Genomic DNA, 18,424 nt, shown 5'->3' on the forward strand with positions numbered 1-18,424 from the left:
GAATGCCTTCCTTCTTTTTCCATCCCATCTCTGTTCGTTTGTCCACAGAACTTGAACTGTCTCTGACAGTCCAGATACTTGTGTCATTTTAACAAACGAATGTTCAGGTGCGTGAATAGACTTGCCTGAAGTCACGTGGCGGTCGATGGAGGACTGAGGGTAAACTCCCTCCCAGGCCAGCACTCTGCCTGGGGCTCTCTAGTGCCTCCACATGCACCAAAAGACAGGAACATGGCTGTGTTTTCATTTATCTCCCTGCGCTCAGTTGATTTTTTCTCAATGTCTGTTTCTGTTTTGTATTTTCTTTTTTTTTTTTTTTTACTGACATCTTTCTCATCTAATTTTTAAAATTTATTTTTAATCCCCTCTTGATTTTCAGCATTGGTAGCAATTCATTTGCCTATAATTATTGACTTTGTTTTTCATTTTTCAGTCTTTTAAAATTAGGTATATTTGACATACAGTAAACAGCACGTATTTAAAATCATATAATTTGATAAGTTTTGGCAAATGTTTACATTGAAAAGCCATTCCTGCCATCAAGATAATGAATATGTCTGTAATCCCCCAAAACTTCTTTTTGCCTCTTGGTAATGCCTCCGTTTGCTTGTTTTGTTCCCAAGCAACCAGGAATCAGCTTTCTATCACTTTAGATAAGTTTGCATTTTCTAGAATCTTATACAAATGGAACCTTACAAAATGTACTCTTAAGGGTTTGGCTTTTTCACTCAGCAGAAATTATTTTGAGATTCATCTGTGGTGTTTTAACAGTACTATTCCTTTTTATTGCTGTAAAGTAGCATTCCATTGTATGCATAGCCATAATTTGTTTATCCATTCACCCATTGATGGACATAAGAGTTGCTTCTAGTTTTTGGGTGTTTGCAAAGAAAACTTCTATGACCATTTGTATACAAGTCCTTAAATGGACTTAAGCTTTCTTTTCTCTTGGGTAAATAGAAATGAAATGGCTCAATCATATGGTAGGTGTATGTTTAACAAATTGTCAGACTATTTTCTAAAATAGCTGTATCATTTTACATTCTAACCAGCAGTGTATGAAAGTTCCAGATCTTCCATGTTAATGCCAACACTTGGTATGTTCAGTCTTGAATTTTAGCCATTCTTACAGGTACGTAGTAGTAATTCAGCTTTTCCCTTGAGATCAAGAAAAAAACAAGGATGTGTACTTTTATTACTTTGGACCCTTATACTCTCCTCAAACCCTTGGTAACCACTATTCCTTCTTCTCTGGAATCCGGCTAGTCTAAGTACCCCATATAAATGGAATCAAAGAATATCTGTTCCTTGCTGTTTATCTCTGAGCTCTCTATTCTGTTTCATTGTCCTACGTCAGTACCAAACTGTTTCGATTTACCGTAACTTTGTAGTAAACGTTGAAATCAGGCAATGTGAGTCCTTTTAACTTTGTGAAAAGTTTTCAGTTTTTCACCCTGGAGTATCATGTTTGCTGTGGGGTTTTTATGTATTGTTGTTCAGTCTCTCAGTTGTGTCCAGCTCTTTGTGACCCCATAAACTGTAGGACGCCAGGCTTCCCTGTCCTTCACCGTCTCCCATTATTTGCTCAAACTCAGGTCCATTGAGTTGATGCCATCCAACCATCTCATCCTCTTTTGCCCCCTTTTCTTCCTCCCCTCAATCTGTCCCAGCAGCAGGGCCTTCTCCAATGAGTTGGCTCTTCGCAGCAGGTGCCAGAGTATTGGAGCTTCAGCTTCAGCATCAGGCCTTCCAATGAATATTCAGGGTTGATTTCCTTTATGATTGACTGCTTTGATCTCTAAGCAGCTCTCAAGAATCTTCTCCATCACCACAGCTCAAAAGCATCAATTCTTCAGTGTTCAGATGAGGCTAGAGAGGTGTGGGCTGAGACTACCTCTGGAGGACAGCTATGACTTTAGCAGAGCTTTGTTTGAGGGAAAGAAATGTGACCTAAATCTGGCTTTGCTCAGGGACCAAAGAAATAATGTTCAAGGTTATTAAGAATGGAATCCTTTTCCATCTATTTTCTTTTTCTTACAGCTTTATTTTCTGTTCTGCAAAGTAGATTTTCCCCCTATTTATCTTCTGTTGTTCTTCAAGGATTCCTTGGGAATTTTATTTCTGAGTTATTTGACTTTATTTTAAAAATTTAGGTTCTTTCATAGAAACAGGAAGGAATAAACAAATAGCAGGTATTGGGGAGTATATAGCTATTGGATTATATATTTATTTACCTCAGAACCTATTAACCAGGTAATTAAAACAAAATATTTTATTGTAAAGTTAAAAATAAAATTAAATTAAATTAAAAAAAAATTTAACTATGAAGCTATGTTTTTGGAAATGTATTCAGGAAATCTTAACATCTTCTTTGTAGATGGTGTAAAACTGCTCCCTATCCAGTAATAATTAAAATGGTTATAGTAATAGAATTTGAGGTTTAGTAGAGATATTATTCTTTTATAAAACCTTTTTATAATTATGAGGAAACCAGGATATGTAGATGTTCAAATTGTTGAACTGTAGAACTCTTAAGACAGAGTTTTGCTGTATTGCTTATTTTATATTTTTCGAATTTTATATCCATAATGCATATACTTTACTATTAGCTTGCTTTTCAAAAAGGAATTTAATAGTACCTTAAAATTCCTCAGAGATTTTATGATGAGTCAGTCAGAAGTAAATCATCATAGTGGCTTGTTTCGGGGTGTGGAAATGACAGTGTTGTTATTATTTTTGTGGGGTTTATTTTATCGTCCCTGTGAGATCCAGACTCCTAGGATCACTTTCTTTTCCTAGGAGAGAATAGCTTCTTAATAATTATTTTGGGATGAGTTCTGTCCCTTTGAAAATTTATTCTTGTCACGATGATAATGAGGAGACAGATTGCCCGCTATTCTGTAAGTATCTCTATAATTAATGCAGACACTAGAGAGGTAAACTCATTAATTTTGGTATGTAAGTACTCAGTATGTACAAATTAATGGTGTTTCTGCAATCAAAATCTAATTCTTTTGCCTCTTTAGCGCTGGCTGACAGAGCAAAGAGCCCAGTGTCCTCATTGCCGGTAAGCATTTTCCTATGATTGTGAATTTGGAAAGTAGTAACGTGATGGGGTCAGAGTGTGCCCTAATACTCATAAAGTTCTTTCTGCAATCTGCTACATTTATTCTCTTTTTGAATACAGTTGAAAAGAATATAAGCAGTCTATCTGTCTGAAGATGTGCAGACCAATTTATCTGACATAGAATTATATAGAATATATTACATTGTTTACCTTCTTTTGGAAAATCATTGTGTAACTTCTAAACTTGGCTTTTGTAACTACAAAAAATAATAAAGTTTCTGTTAAAAAAATCCATAGCTGAATAAAAAGGCTTCTGATTCTGATTCTGATACACCTCAGCTAATCTTTTCATAAATTAACACTTTGAGAAGAAATTGTTAAGTTTGTTCTTTCAGACGTCTATCTATGTATACTGATATGTGTACCTAATAATTTTTTCTTAAAACACAAAAATGATATTTTGTTGTTTGCTTCTTTTTTCCATGTAAAGTATAGTGGTGCCTTTATTGATGGTATGTACACATGTGTCATTTAAAATCAATGTTTGAATAATAATCCACTATAAGATTATACATTTATTTTTGCTTATACTGGAAGACGTTTAGTTTGTTTCCATTTTTGGTTATTTCAGATGATGCCAGATTCCATTGAAGGAAAAGGCTTTTTACCATTCTATGTTCCTAATAATAGATACTGAAAGTACCTTTTTATTACATCCTTGGTAACACTGAGTTACCAATCTTTTTTTCTTTTTTGTTATTCTGCTAAGTGAAAAATGGTATCTTGTTTTTAATCTGCTTTAAAAAAAAATGATTGGAACTGAGCATCTGTTAACATTTTTAGCCATTTATAATTAATTTTTTTCTTAAACTGTCTCTTTATATCTTTTGCCCATTTTTCTTCATGTATTGTTCGCATTTTTCCTATTAACTTCTAAGAAGATCAGGACTATGAAATAGAACTTTCCATGTGATGGGAATGTTCTCTAGTGTTGCTGTCAAATGTGATAATTGAGCACTTAAAATAAGTCTAGTGCAACTATGTAATGAAATTTCTAAAGATTAATTTGAATTTTAATTTAAAGTCACATATAACTAGTGGCTATTAGTTTGGACAGTAAAGCTTTAGGCTAAGGAATTGAGAATTTGTAATCTAAAATTTTTTTATTCCTTTTTAAAAAATAAATAGTACATTATTGTAAAAATAGACTGCAAACCATACTTTTTATTATGTCTTTGTTACTATCTTGATAGTAATTGGTATGAATATGATTGTGAGCTCTATTTTGAGGAAGGTGTTTATTTTTTCTTGATAATTTTTTTTCAGCTTTGCTGAGATATTAATTGACAAAATTTAAGCTATAAAATTCTGAAAGGATTCCTCCCCATTGAGTTAACAGATCTGCCACCTCAGTATTTACCTTTGAAATGTGTTTTAGAAAATGATCTTAAATTCCTGAATGAGAGTATACGTATATATATATATATATATATTTTTTTTTTTTTCTCCAGTGCTCCACTCCAGTTACGAGAACTAGTAAACTGTCGTTGGGCAGAAGAAGTAACACAGCAACTTGATACTCTTCAGCTCTGCAGTCTCACCAAACATGAAGAAAATGAAAAGGACAAGTAGGTCCTCAGTTTCTTTGTTCAGGTGTTTCATAGATTGTGCTCCATGCCTTTTTAAATGACATTGAAAGATTCTTTCAGTTTCGTAGGTGAACACTAGGACAGTTTTCTTCTGGTGTGGGTATCTCTGTTTGGAAAGACCCTCTGACAAGCAGGGGCTGCTCTCTAGTTGCAGCACACAGGCTTCTCATTGTGTTGGCTTCTCTGCTGTGGGGCAGGGCTCTAGGGTGCGCGGCTCGGTAGTTGCCGCTCATGGACTCTAGAGCTCGGGTTTAGTAGTTGTGCGCCGGCTTAGTTGCTTCACAGCATGTGCAATCCTCTCAGATCAGGGATTAAACCTTTGTCCCCTGCACTGGCAGGTGATTCCTATCCACTGGGCCACTAGGAAAGTCCTTCTTTTTTTTTTATGATGGCCATGCTAATCAGTGTGAAGTAATATTGTGGTTTTGATTTGCATGTACCTTATGAAGATGTTGAGCATCTTTACATATCCATTTGGCCATTTGTGTATATTCTTTGGAGAAGTTTCTGTTTTGTATTTTGCCCATATTTTAATTGTTTTTGTTTGTTTGCTTGGCTAGTGCTAAGTCGCTGCAGTCAAGTCTGACTCCTTGTTGACCCCATGACTATAGCCCATCAGGCTCCTCTGTCCATGGGATTCTCCAGGCAAGAGTACTGGAGTGGGTTGCCATGTCTTTCTCCTGCTTGGCTAGGGTATTTGTTTAATTATAGGAATTCTTTATATAATTTGGAGATTAACTCCTTACCAGATACAGAATTTGCAGCTATTTTCTCTCATTCCATAGGTTGCCCTTTTACTGTTTATTGTGTCATTTGATAGACAGAGGTTAATTTGATGTAGTCTAATTTACACAAAAGCCATGGGAGTTCATTCTATATTTCCTGAGATAGAGTCATTTAAAATTGACTGACTTATTTGCCCAAACTTAAGTATTTGTTGTGGTAACTATGTTCCAATTTTAATTAATTTGTAACTGTACTTTTTTTCTATAACATATAGGTGTGAAAATCACCATGAAAAACTTAGTGTGTTTTGCTGGACTTGTAAGAAGTGTATCTGCCACCAGTGTGCACTTTGGGGAGGAATGGTAAGAGGAACAAATTCAGCATATTACTTTTAGTTAGAGTCTTGAAAGCACTGACATTTTTGTTTGATTTAGAAAGTAATATCATTTTACTCTGTTTATAGAATGAAAATTAAATGTATCTGCTTCATAGCAGAATGTATTGTATCTTTTGTTATTCCAGAAAATTTTCTTTTGTGGGAGATTTTGGTGTTTGATGTGCATTCCTTACATAAATATTTTAATTGAAAACCTGTAAAATGTATATTTATTTGCAAATCTTCTGCTGTAGGATCAGGGTCTTTTCCTTAATCTGATACCCTGGTCAGTTGATCTGATATCCTGGCTGTGATTTCCAATTCTAGTTTCTTTAAAATGGAACAAAAACTTTATAGGCGTTTGTGAAACAATATGAATGTAGACATTTAGATCTTATGATTTTTTTTTTAATCTTCTTTTCTCAAGTACCTTTCTAATTTATTCATTTGTTTTAGAGACTGGGGGTTCAGTGATGAACACAACAGATATCAAACAGCTAGTTCTACACTCACTTGCTATTGTGCAAAATATTAGAAATAAGTATACAGTGCTAATGAGAGTGAGTGACCATGGGACCTAACACTGTAAGCCTGAGTTAAGTTCCAAAGGATGAGTAGGAGTTAAGTGGGTGGAGAATTTGGAGAAGGTGGAGGAAAGAGAATTATTTTTGAATAAGGAGTTTCTTTGGCAAAGGGCTGGTGGGAAGAAGTTTGAGGACATAGAAGAAGGCTAGTACTGACCAAGAGAAGAGTAATAAATAAGCTAGTGTCAGGTGGTTTTGGCCACGATTAAGGATTTTGTTTCTTTAATGAGTGAAGATTTCTAGATAAGTAAACGTTTTGCTAAAGTCCATCATCTAAAATCTTGAAGGATTTTTTTTTTCTGCATGGGCCAAGTGATTTTAAGCAAACTCTGGCCTGTTTTAACAAACAGGCAGAAGATAAAATTCACTTGAAATTATTTACCAGTTTAGTAGTATCTGTAGAGTGTTAAGAAAGGAATGTAAATGTAGATGAGATATATGAAAATGTTCTAAAACTACTCATTAATTTAAATAGCATAGCGGACATACCTTTAAACCTTTGGCGGAAATTTATGAGCAGCATGTTACTAAAGTGAATGAAGAAGTAGCCAAACTTCGTCGACGTCTCATGGAACTGATCAGCTTAGTTCAAGAAGTGGTAAGAATACTACTACTAAAAGATCATTATTTCTTTTATAGTTTATAATATATGTACATATATATTTTTCTTTTCTTTTTATTTTTTTGCCGCACCATGTGGCATGTGGGATCTTAGTTCACCAGCCAGGGATCCAGCCTTTGCCCCCTGCATTGAAACAGCATTCTTAAACCACTGGACCACCAGGGAAGTCCCTATAATAAAATACATATTTTTTATAATATAGATCAATCAGATGTTGAACTTAAGATTTGAAAATTTGATAAGATGTAGTTTCTCTGACTAACTTCAAACCAGCTGAATAATTGCATCCAAATTCCTTGCCTGTTTTGAAGTTGGTGCCAGAGAATTGCCTGTTCTTACACAAAAATAGGGAATCAATGAATGAGTTCAATGAGCCTATTTGTTACAGAGTCAATTACTGACTTCTGAATAGAATCAGTATTGACATGTTATAGTCATTAAGTCATTTATTCTTTGGGAGAGTTTCTGCTACCACATAATGAACAATTTCTGATCTTCTGAATTAGAACTACAAAATTGAAAGAGTAATATTTAACACTGCTCTTTAGATATTGTCTAAGTCAAGAGCAGAGTCAATATCAAGTCAAGATATTGTCTAAGTAACTGGTGAGTTACTTACCATTTGTGATAATATTTCTATGGGAAAATATAATAAGCATCAAACATTTAAGTCGAAAATACACTTTTGGAATTTATTTTGTTTAAAGTTGCCAGAATGACAGTTATTAATGAGGTTTGTGGACCATTCCTAACATAAAGATGTTTTTATTTTACTCATGCAGGAATCAAGATCGAGATTATCATTTTTATAACATTCTTTATACAGAAAATAATGTTTTTGAGTTACATGTGTGTTGCACAAAGTCATTTTGGACTATAAACAAGTTGGATGACTTGCATTTGGCTTTTGTCTACGTTTTTTTCTATTGTTTTCTTTTGATGGCATTTTAATTTGGGCATTAAAGAAAGTGTTTTGTTGGTAGTTTGACATTCTCACTGCTTTTGCTTATAATAGTAAATGTAGGAAAGATTACGTTTTATTTTGGGTGGTGTGCTATTTTAAAAAACTGTACTATGAAGTCTTTAAAAACCTTATTTTTTTCTTTCTGAGCTTAGTTCTGAAAAAAATTTAAAACTTTGTAAACTAGGTAACGGTTTTTCAAATTTTTCATTTGTTTTAGGGTGATGTGAACTGACCTTAGTGTACTTTTTGTTTTTGAACAGTGATTTCCTATATGGTTAGGCTTTGTGCTTTATATGTGTTACCTAAAGCAGTTTTTTGTAATTACATATCTTTTCTGTTTAACTGCTAAAATATTATGTACTTTATTATGTTTTAATTGTTTAAAATTTTTTTCTGAATTTTCTGTTGTATTTGAACAATTAAAAAGTGTTATTGGCTTACAGTTTTTAAAGAGGAAATTAAATGACTTTAAGAATTGCAGTGATAATGTTAAAGTCCATTTACTTCTGCTTGAATAATTCAATTAAAAGTTTTTACCTGTTTATTTTCTAGGAAAGAAATGTAGAAGCTGTTAGAAATGCAAAAGATGAGCGTGTTCGTGAAATTAGAAATGCAGTGGAGATGATGATTGCACGATTAGACACACAGCTGAAGAATAAGCTAATAACACTGATGGGTGAGTTTTCTTGTGTACATGGGGCTTTGAAACTCCTTGAGATACGTCTTAGAAGAGCTAAAGTTGATAAGTTATAGGCTGGGGAAAGATTGCTTTAAAAAAAATTCTGCCTATTAATTGTTCCCTTGTGTCAGTTAACATTACACCAAATTGATATGATTTCTGCTGACATCATGGGATATGCTTCCAGCTCCTCAGATTTTGTGTTTTACAAAGATGGTCTGCTTTGGCAAGCATGCCTGTACTATTATCTTTTATTTTTTCTTAATCATGTAAAGCAGTTTCTTTCTTCCTTTACTATAATAATAATACATTTATCCCTCCATGTTTCCAGCTTCTTTGAGACCGTTTTCCTCTCTGGGCATTCTTTTTCATAGGTTCCTTTTTATTCAAAGAACATACCTCTTGCTGACATTTATCACAAATGGTCCACTTACTACATTCTTCTTTTTAGGCCGCTCTTAAATTTGGGGGAAGGAATTATTTCAGAATGGTTGATTGATTAAATACTTTTGTACATCTTTATATTCCTTAAGAAGCAATAACATTAATTTCATGACAGTATGTTGTCATTAGATATTTCTTAGAAGGATTTAATAGAATTACATTGCATTTTGTCTGTTACTGTAGTTAGTGTTGGTTCTGAAATCCTCTTGTCAAAACTACTATAGTTAAAATTCTGGGAAATTTTTTAAGATAGCTGCAATGAAGTTTTGCTTACTTGAGATTGATTTCTTATTATTTAATAAGTTCAATTAAAGTTAATTTCATTTTCAAACCAATAACGAGCCTGAATGTTCATCTTTTGCTATTTCTAAATAGGTCAGAAGACATCTCTGACACAAGAAACAGAACTGTTGGAATCCTTAGTTCAGGAAGTAGAGCATCAGGTAATGGAATATTAAATGACATGAGATAAAGACTTTATCCTTTTTTTATTCATGTAGTTGAAAAGTTTTTTGGTTTTGTTGTTTTTTGACAGTTTATATAAGGTCAAAGATCTGTGGATCTGTGTGCTGTACTAGGAATTTTTATGAAATAGGAATCAGCTGATTGAGTTTCTGCATCATGTTTGGGAACTAGGCAAAAAAGATTAAAAAAAAAAATTTATTTGTTGGTTGTGTTGAATCTTAGTTGCATCATGTGGGATCTGGTCACACAGATTCTCTAGTTTTGGCAGGCTTGGTTACTCTGTGGTATGTGGGAATCTTAGTTCCTAAGACAGGAATCAAACCTGTGTCCCCTGCACTGTGAGGCAGATTGTTAACCACTGCACAACTAGTGAAGTCCCAGTAAAATAAGATTTATTTTGTTTTTGCAAAAATGGAATTATTTTTACAGAGAATGCTGCTGCTGCTGCTAAGTCGCTTCAGTTGTGTCCGACTCTGTGCGACCCCATAGACAGCAGCCCACCAGGCTCCTCCGTCCCTGGAATTCTCCAGGCAAGAACACTGGAGTGGGTTACCATTTCCTTCTCCAGTGCAAGCATGCATGTTAAGTTGCTTCAGCCATGTCCGACTCTGCGACCCTATGGACAGCAGCCCTCCAGGCTCCTCTGTCCATGGGATTCTCTAGGCAAGAGTACTGGAATGGCGTGCCATTTCCTTCTCCAACCTACTGCATAGTGATGTAGAAATTATGAGATAATGTATGTAAATCAGCAGTATTTTGAAGTCAGTAAAAAACCTGGGTATGGAAGGAGTCAGTTAAAAAATGACTGCCCAGCATTTGTAGTATTTGCATCTTAGGCTTTTAATTGCCAAATGAAAAGATCATTACATTCATTTCCAGAGTAACAGACTGTAACTAGTGGTCTATAACTTGGTAGGCATTTAGAGACTTTGCAAAGGTCTCTAAATCTGCTGAGTAATGTATAATCAGAGAGGCACAACCAAAACCTGTAACCCATGCTAAATTAATTGACAAGCCTTTTTTACAGCAGTTAATTATTTGGACCTGTCCCCATACAAGGATAATTAAAAACTACTCAGTCCCGTCAAAGGAAGATGAATAGGAAAACTACTTACCCTCATGAATTTTGAGCAATAGTTCTTTTGCTCTAAGATCATCAAAACATTTTACTTCAAATCCTAGATATGAAAACCTGCGCCTCAGATTGTCGGAGAATAGTCAATAGGAATCTAAATCTGTAGATTAAAATCTTCTGACATTGTGACTTAATTGGTGACTTCAAGATACAATATTATTGCTAATTACTAACATGTAGTGATTCTTAGGATAAAATTAGCATTTTTATTTATGAAAAAGTTTTTTATTCAATACCAAATAGATAGTAGGCATTGTTTTAGATGCTTGGAACACAGCAGTGAAGAAAATGGCAAAAAAAAATCTGTCCTCAAAGACTTTATAATTTTAGATTCAGAGTAGGTGGGGATAAAGTCTATAGTGAATGAATAAATAAAATGAATAAAATGTATAGATATTTGATATATTTATCTGTCTTGAATTTGGTTTTTGAGATTCTTTAATTCTTGTGATACACAGCTGTTTCATGCGATTGTTCTCTTAATTATCATCCTGGGGATTCCCTTCATTTCTTTTTTAGGTTAAATCCTGTGTTTCCTGATTTCCATGGCTTCCTGCTCTTGATTTACACCTTTGTTTTGGAATCACACTTCCTCTGTGGCTTTTATGAAAGAGTAATCAGAATAAATGTTTTGAGACTACATGTCTGAAAATATGTTTATTCAATCTTTACACTTGATTGACAGTTTGGTAGAATTCAGTACATAAATATTTATATATTCTTGTTTTTCTCTTCAGTGTTTCATGCTGCGTCATTGGTGGAATCTTACTTTACTGAGCAGGGATTGAACCTAGGCTGTTAGCAGTGAAAGCATGGTGTCTTAACCACTGTAACTACTGGCCTGCCAGGGAATTCCCCAGTATTCCCATTCTTAATTGTGCATGTTGTTCTAGAGAACAGATTTTCCCCTCCAGAGAATAGTCAAGCAGCCTTCTGCTGGAATGATGGGACAAATTTTTTAAACCAGCTGTAGTGGAGTAGGGGTGGAATCTGGGGATCTGTGCACTTTTTTTTTTTTTTTTTTTAAACAGTGTTGTTGAAGGATAATTGACCCAAAAAATAAGCTGCATGTATTTAAAGTGTACAATTTGATAAGTTTTGACAAATGTATACCCCTATGAAACCATAGTCATGTAGTAAGTTTATTCCTCCAGAATTCTTTGTGCCTCTTTATAAACTCTGGTTCTGCTTCTTCCAATACTTCCCTCTCCAGGCAACCCCCAATCTGCTTTCTGTTACAGATAAATTTGCCTTTTCTAGTGTTTAATATAATTGGAATCTGACCTAGGTTCGATCGCTGGGTTGGGAACATCCCCTGGAGGAGGGCATGGTAACCCACTCCAGTATTCTTGCTCAGAGAATCCCATGGACTGAGGAGCCTGGCATGCTGCAGCCCATGGGTTCACAGAGTTGAACATGACTGAGTGACTAAGCACAGCACACACATTTTATGTTTGATTTCTTTTACTCAGCAGAATTATTTTACAGTTCATTCATGTATCAATCAGCCAGTTCAGTTCGGTCGCTCAGTCATGTCCAACTCTTTGCGACCCCATGAACCGCAGCATGCCAGGCCTCCCTGTCCATCACCAACTCCCGGAGTCCACCCAAACCCAAGTCCATTGTGTCGGCGATGCCATCCAGCCATCTCATTCTCTGTCGTCCCCTTCTCTTCCTGCCCTCTATCTTTCCCAGCATCAGGGTCTTTTCAAATGAGTCAGCTCTTTGCATCAGGTGGCCAAGGTACTGGAGTTTCATCTTCAGCATCAGGCCCTCCAATGAACACCCAGGACTGATCTCCTTTAGGATGGACTGGTTGGATCTCCTTGCAGTCCAAGGGACTCTCAAGAGTCTTCTCCAACACCACAGTTCAAAAGCATCAATTCTTTGGCGCTCAGCTTACTTCACAGTCCAACTCTCACATCCATACATGACCACTGGGAAAACTATAGCCTTCACTAGACGAACCTTTGTTGGCAAAGTAATGTCTCTGCTTTTTAATATGCTGTCTAGGTTGGTCATAACTTTCCTTCCAGAGAGCAAGCATCTTTTAATTTCATGGCTGCAGTCACCATCCACAGTGATTTTGGATCCCAGAAAAATAAATCAGCCACTGTTTCCCCATTTATTTGCCATGAAGTGATGGGACCGGATGCCATGATCTTCGTTTTCTGAATGTTGAGCTTTAAGCCAACTTCTTCCCTCTCCTCTTTTACTTTCATCAAGAGGCTCTTTAGTTCTTCTTCACTTTCTGCCATAAGGGTGGTGTCATCTGCATATCTGAGGTTATTGATATTTCTCCCAGCAATCTTGATTCCAGTTTGTGCTTCCTCCAGCCCAGCGTTTCTCATGATGTACTCTGCATAGAAGTTAAATAAGCAGGGTGACAATATACAGCCTTCACGTACTCCTTTTCCCATGGGCTGCAGCCTGCCAGGCTCCTCAGTCCATGGGATTCTATGTTTGGAACCAGTCTGTTGTTCCATGTCCAGTTCTAACTGTTGCTTTCTGACCTGTGTATGGGTTTCTCAAGAGACAGGTCAGGTGGTCTGGTATTCCCATGTCTTTATTGACTATGCCAAAGCCTTTGACTGTGTGGATCACATGTATCAATAGTTCTTTCCTTTTTAATAGCTGAGTTGTATTCCATTGTGTGTATATGCCACAATTTATTTTTCCATTCAGCTATTTATGGTCATTTGTCTTGCTTCTTTTTTTTCTATTGGCATATAGCGAATTAAGAATGTTGTGATAGTTTCAGGTGAACAGCAAAGAGATTCAACCATAGATTTACGTGTATCCATTCTCCTTGGTTTGCTTTCTGGTTTTGACTTTTACAAATAAAGTGGCAATGAACATTCATTTACAAATCTACATGGACATATATTTCCTTTTCTTTCGGGTCCACCTAAGATAGAATGGTCGGAGAAGGCAATGGCAACCCACTCCAGTACTCTTGTCTGGGAAATCCCATGGACGGAGGAACCTGCTTGGCTACAGTCCATGGGGTCACGAAGAGTTGGACAGGACTGATCAACTTCACTTTCACTTTTCACTTTCACGCATTGGAGAAGGAAATGTCAACCCACTCCAGTGTTCTTGCCTGGAGAATCCCAGGGATGGGAGCCTGGTGGGCTGCCATCTATGGGGTCGCACAGAGTCGAACACAACTGACGTTACTTAGCAGCAAGATAGAATGATAGACATATGATTCAGGTTTTAATAAATGCCATCTATTTTCCTGAATAGATTGTGTCATTGATATTTCTGTCAGTAGTCTTTGAGAGTACTAGTTTCTTTACATTCTTGTTAACGTGTGATGTAGTCAGTCTTTAATTTGAGGTGTTCTCATAGAAGTGTAATAATATTTCATTATCGCTTTATTAGGTTGGGGCAAAAGTAATTGCAATTTCAGACCGTGATTTTTAAATCATTATAACTAGGTTCAAACACGTTTTTATTAATTAAAATAGAAATTATTACAATCAACACATTTTTGCCAACAAGAAATAAGTTTGTTTATTCCTGTAGTGTAAAAATCTGTGCTTCAGGATTCAACGAACTCTTGAAAAGCATTTTCTGCCTCCTGTTGGTTGAGGAAGCATTTTCCCTGCAAAAAGTTGTCAAGATGTTTGAAGAAGTTGTTGGCAAGAGGTCACGTGAATATGGTGGATGAAGCAAAACTTCATAGCCCAGTTCATTCAACTTTTGAAGCATTGGTTGTGTGATCTGCAGTCAGCCATTGTTCTGGAGAAGAATTGGACCCATTCTGTTAACCATTGCTGGCTGTAGTCATTGCAGTTTTTGGTGCTTCTCATCAATTTGCTGAGCATACATCTCAGATGTAGTGGTTTTGTTGGGATTCAGAAAGCTATGGTAAATCAGACCAGGAGCAGACTGCCAAACAAGTGACCATGATCTCATTTTGGTGCAAGTTTGACTTTGGAAAGTCCTTTGGAGCTCTTCAGTCCACCCACTGAGCTGGTCATTGCTAGTTGTATAAAATCTACTTTTGGTCACACATCGTAATCTGTTTGAGAAATGGTTCATTGTTACGTAGAATAAGAGAAGACAACACTTGAAAAATGACCATTACTTTGATTTAAGGTCAGTTCACGAGGCACCCAGTTATCAAGCTTTTTCACCTTTCCAATTTGCTTCAAATGCCAAACGACTGTAGAATAGTAAACGTTGAATTCTGTAGCAACTTCTCTTGTAGCTGTATGAAGATCAGCTTTGATGGTGGCTCTCAATTGATTGTTGTCACCTTCCGATCGCCAGCCACCATGCTCCTCATCTTCAAAGCTCTCATCTCCTTTGCAAAACTTCTTGAACCACTGCTGCTCTGTACATTCATTAGCAGTTCCTGGGCCAAATGTATTGTTGATTTTGCAAGTTGTCTCTGATGCTTTATAACATGACCCATTTTGAACTCAAATAAAAAATCACTCAAATTTGCTTTTTGTCTGACATCATTTCTATAGTCTAAAATAAATACAAAATAAACTGCAATAAATCAGTAGCAAAAAAAAAAGAAATGAGCATTAAAGTGATGTGTAGCATAATGACATTTGTTTAAGAATGTATTCCAATATCAGATGATAAAGTTTAACAGTGCAAAACTGCAGTTACTTTTGCACCAACCTAATAATTTACATTTGCCTTGTGACTAATGATGCTAAGCATCCTTTCTTGAATTTATGTGTCATCCATGTATCTTCTTTGTTGAGGTATCTGTTCAGATCTTTTTGTTGTTATTCAGATCTTTTGGCCATCATTTTATTGCCTTGTTTGTTTTCTTACTGAGTTTTGAGAGCTCTTTATATAGAAAACTAGATATAAGTTCTTTATTAGATAGGTGCTTTGCAAAGATTTCCTTCACGTCTATGGCTTGTCTTTTCATTCTCTTAGAAGTGTCTTTTGAAGGGAAGTTTTAAATTTTAATGAAATGTAATTTATCAGTTTGTTCTGCTGTAATAGCTAAGAAATCTTTACCTAACCCAAGATCACAAATATTTTCTTGTATGTTTTCTTCAAGAAGTTTTATAGTTTTAGGCTATATATTTAGGACTTTGATCCATTTTGATCCATTTTTTGTGTATGAGGTATGGATCCAAAGTAGTCTTTTTGGTTTAATTTGTACGTGTATGTGACTATCCAGTGGTTCTAGCACCATTTGTTGAAGGCCAGACTTTCTTTACTGAATTGCCTTTGCATCTTTTTCAAAAATTAATCCATGTACACATTACCTACTGATTTGTTTTATGCCACCACTGCACTGTTGCTTTTTATAATACTGTTGTAAAAAGATTACTGTTGCTTTTATAATAAAATAAAGTAATAAATAATAAAGTAATAATAAAGTAAATAATAAAATAATAAGTAAATAAAAATAAAACTAAATAAAAAGTAAGTAAAAGTAAATAAAAATAAAATATTAAATAATAAAAAGTAAAAAGATATAAAAAGATTACTGTTGCTTTTTATAATAAAATCAACCCTGAATATTCATTGGAAGGACTGGTACTGAAGCTGAAGCTCCAATATTTTGGCCAGCTGCTGTGAAGTGCCAGCTCATTGAAAGAGACCCTGATGCTGGGAAAGATTGTGAGCAGAAGGAGAAGAAGGTGACAGGATGAGATGGTTGGATAGTATCCCTGACGTGATGGAGATGAGTTTGAGCAAACTCTAGGAGATAGTGAAAAACAGGAAAGTCTGGCGTGCTAACAGTCCGTGGCCTTGCAGAGTCAGATATGACTTAGCGACTGAACCACAACAAAAAGTGTTACCTCTCTAACTTTGTGCTTCCGGTTTTTAGAAGATTTTTTTTTTAATCGTCATATGAACTTTAGATTCAGCTTTACAAAGAGATTTAACATTTCTACCAAAAAAAATTTTGGTATTTTTTTTTCTTTAATACTTATTTTTTTTAGCTGTTTTGAGTCTTAGTTGCAGCAGGTGGGCTCAGTAGTTGCCATGTGTGGGCTTATGGCACGTGGGATCTTAAGTTTCCTGACTAGGGTTAGAACTTGAGCCCCTTTTATTGGCAGGCAGATTCTTAACCCCTGGACAACCAGGAAGTCCCATGTTTTGGGGTTTGGTTGGAATTACAGTGGATCAATATAGCAACTTGAGGAGATGTAGCATTTTAACAATACTGAGTCTGTTTCATGAAGAAGGCTCCATTTATTTCAGCAGTGTTTCGTAACTTTTCAGGGCACAACATTTTCACATTGTTGGATTTTTTGGTATTTCAGAATTTTTGGTGATAAAGGATGAGTTTTCCCCCCAGTATTATTATTTTTGGGATATAGTTGCTGTACAGTGTTGTGTTAGATTCTGCTGTACAGTGAGGTGAATCCACTATATGTACACACATATCCCTTCCCTCTTGGACCTCCTTCCCATCTAGGTCACCACAAAGCATGGAGCAGAGCTCCCTGTGCTATATACACCAGGTTCCCAGCTGTTACATAGATACATATATCAATCTTAATCTCCTACGTTGTGACCCCTGCCACTGGTGTTCATACATGTGTTCTCTATGCGTGTCTCTCTACTCTTGCCTGCAGAAAGGTCCGTCTGCACCATTTCTTTAGATTCCACATATGTGGGTGATACCTCATTGTGGTTTTCACTTGGATTTCTCTAATAATTACTGATGTTGAGGATCTTTTCTCATGCCTCTTGGCCACCTCCTATATTGTTTTTGGAGAAATGACTGTTTAGGTCTTGCACCGATGTTTTGATTGAGTTGTTTGTTTTTATAATATTGAGCTCCAACAAGCTGTTTGTATATTTTGGAGATTGGTGAGTTTTAAATTAGGCCTTCTTCAGAAGAAGAAATTGTGTAGAACTGGTAATGTTTCTTTCTTAGATGTTTGTTAGAATATACCAGTGAAGCCATTTGAATCTTGTTTTCTTTGTGGAAAGAAAGAAAACAGGAAGTTTTCAGTTTCTTTATAGATATAAGGCAGTTTTTATGACTTCCCCAGCAGTCAAATGTTTAAGACCCCCATGCTTCCACTGCAGGGGGTACAAATTTGATCCCTGGTTGGGAAACTAAAATGCATTCCTCACAACATGGCCAAAAAAAAAACCCAGGGCATTTCATGTTGCCTTCGTCTTGAATGAGCTTTCATAATTCTGTCTTTCAGGGAATTATTCTCTTTCATTTGAATTTGCTGAATTTGTTGACATAAAATTAATAGTAGTCCCTTATGGAGAAGGCAATGGCACCCCACTCTAGTACTCTTGCCTGGAAAATCCATGGACAGAGGAGCCTGGTAGGCTGCAGTCCAGGGGGTCGATAAGAGTCGGACACGACTGAGCGACTTCACTTTCACTTTTCTCTTTCATGCATTGGAGAAGGAAATGGCAACCCACTCCAGTGTTCTTGCCTGGAGAATCCCAGGGACGGGGGAGCCTGGTGGGCTGCCGTCTATGGGGTCGCACAGAGTCGGACATGACTGAAGCGACTTAGCGTTAGCATTACCCTTTTAATATTTTAGAATGCAGTGGTGTTACTTCTCTTCTTCCTGGTATTGGTGATTTGTGTCTTCTTTCTTTTCTTCCTGATCAGTCTGACTAGAGTATATTGAATTTTGTTGATCTTTTCAACTAAGTAGTGGTTTTGTTTTTTCTCTGTTGTTTTGCTGCTTTAAATTCTGTTGATTTTTATTTTGATCCAATTGCTCAGTTGTGTCTAACTCT

The 18,424-nt window shown here is 36.0% G+C and overlaps 1 protein-coding gene across 4 annotated transcripts in view; it reads left to right on the forward strand.

Moving 5' to 3' along the window:
* The window catches only part of TRIM37 (tripartite motif containing 37), a 151,717-nt gene that overhangs the window by 7,656 nt on the left and 125,637 nt on the right, over nt 1–18,424 (forward strand). For all 4 annotated transcript variants that reach the window (XM_070390589.1, XM_070390588.1, XM_005900659.2 and 1 more), the window contains exons 3-8: nt 3,027–3,067; nt 4,579–4,695; nt 5,717–5,804; nt 6,878–7,000; nt 8,541–8,664; nt 9,487–9,554. In XM_070390589.1, coding sequence (XP_070246690.1) covers nt 3,027–3,067; nt 4,579–4,695; nt 5,717–5,804; nt 6,878–7,000; nt 8,541–8,664; nt 9,487–9,554 — 561 coding nt within the window. The remainder of the gene's footprint in view (nt 1–3,026; nt 3,068–4,578; nt 4,696–5,716; nt 5,805–6,877; nt 7,001–8,540; nt 8,665–9,486; nt 9,555–18,424) is intronic.

Source organism: Bos mutus, chromosome 19, assembly GCF_027580195.1.
Source record: "Bos mutus isolate GX-2022 chromosome 19, NWIPB_WYAK_1.1, whole genome shotgun sequence".
In the NCBI taxonomy this organism is placed as follows: Eukaryota; Metazoa; Chordata; class Mammalia; order Artiodactyla; family Bovidae; genus Bos; species Bos mutus.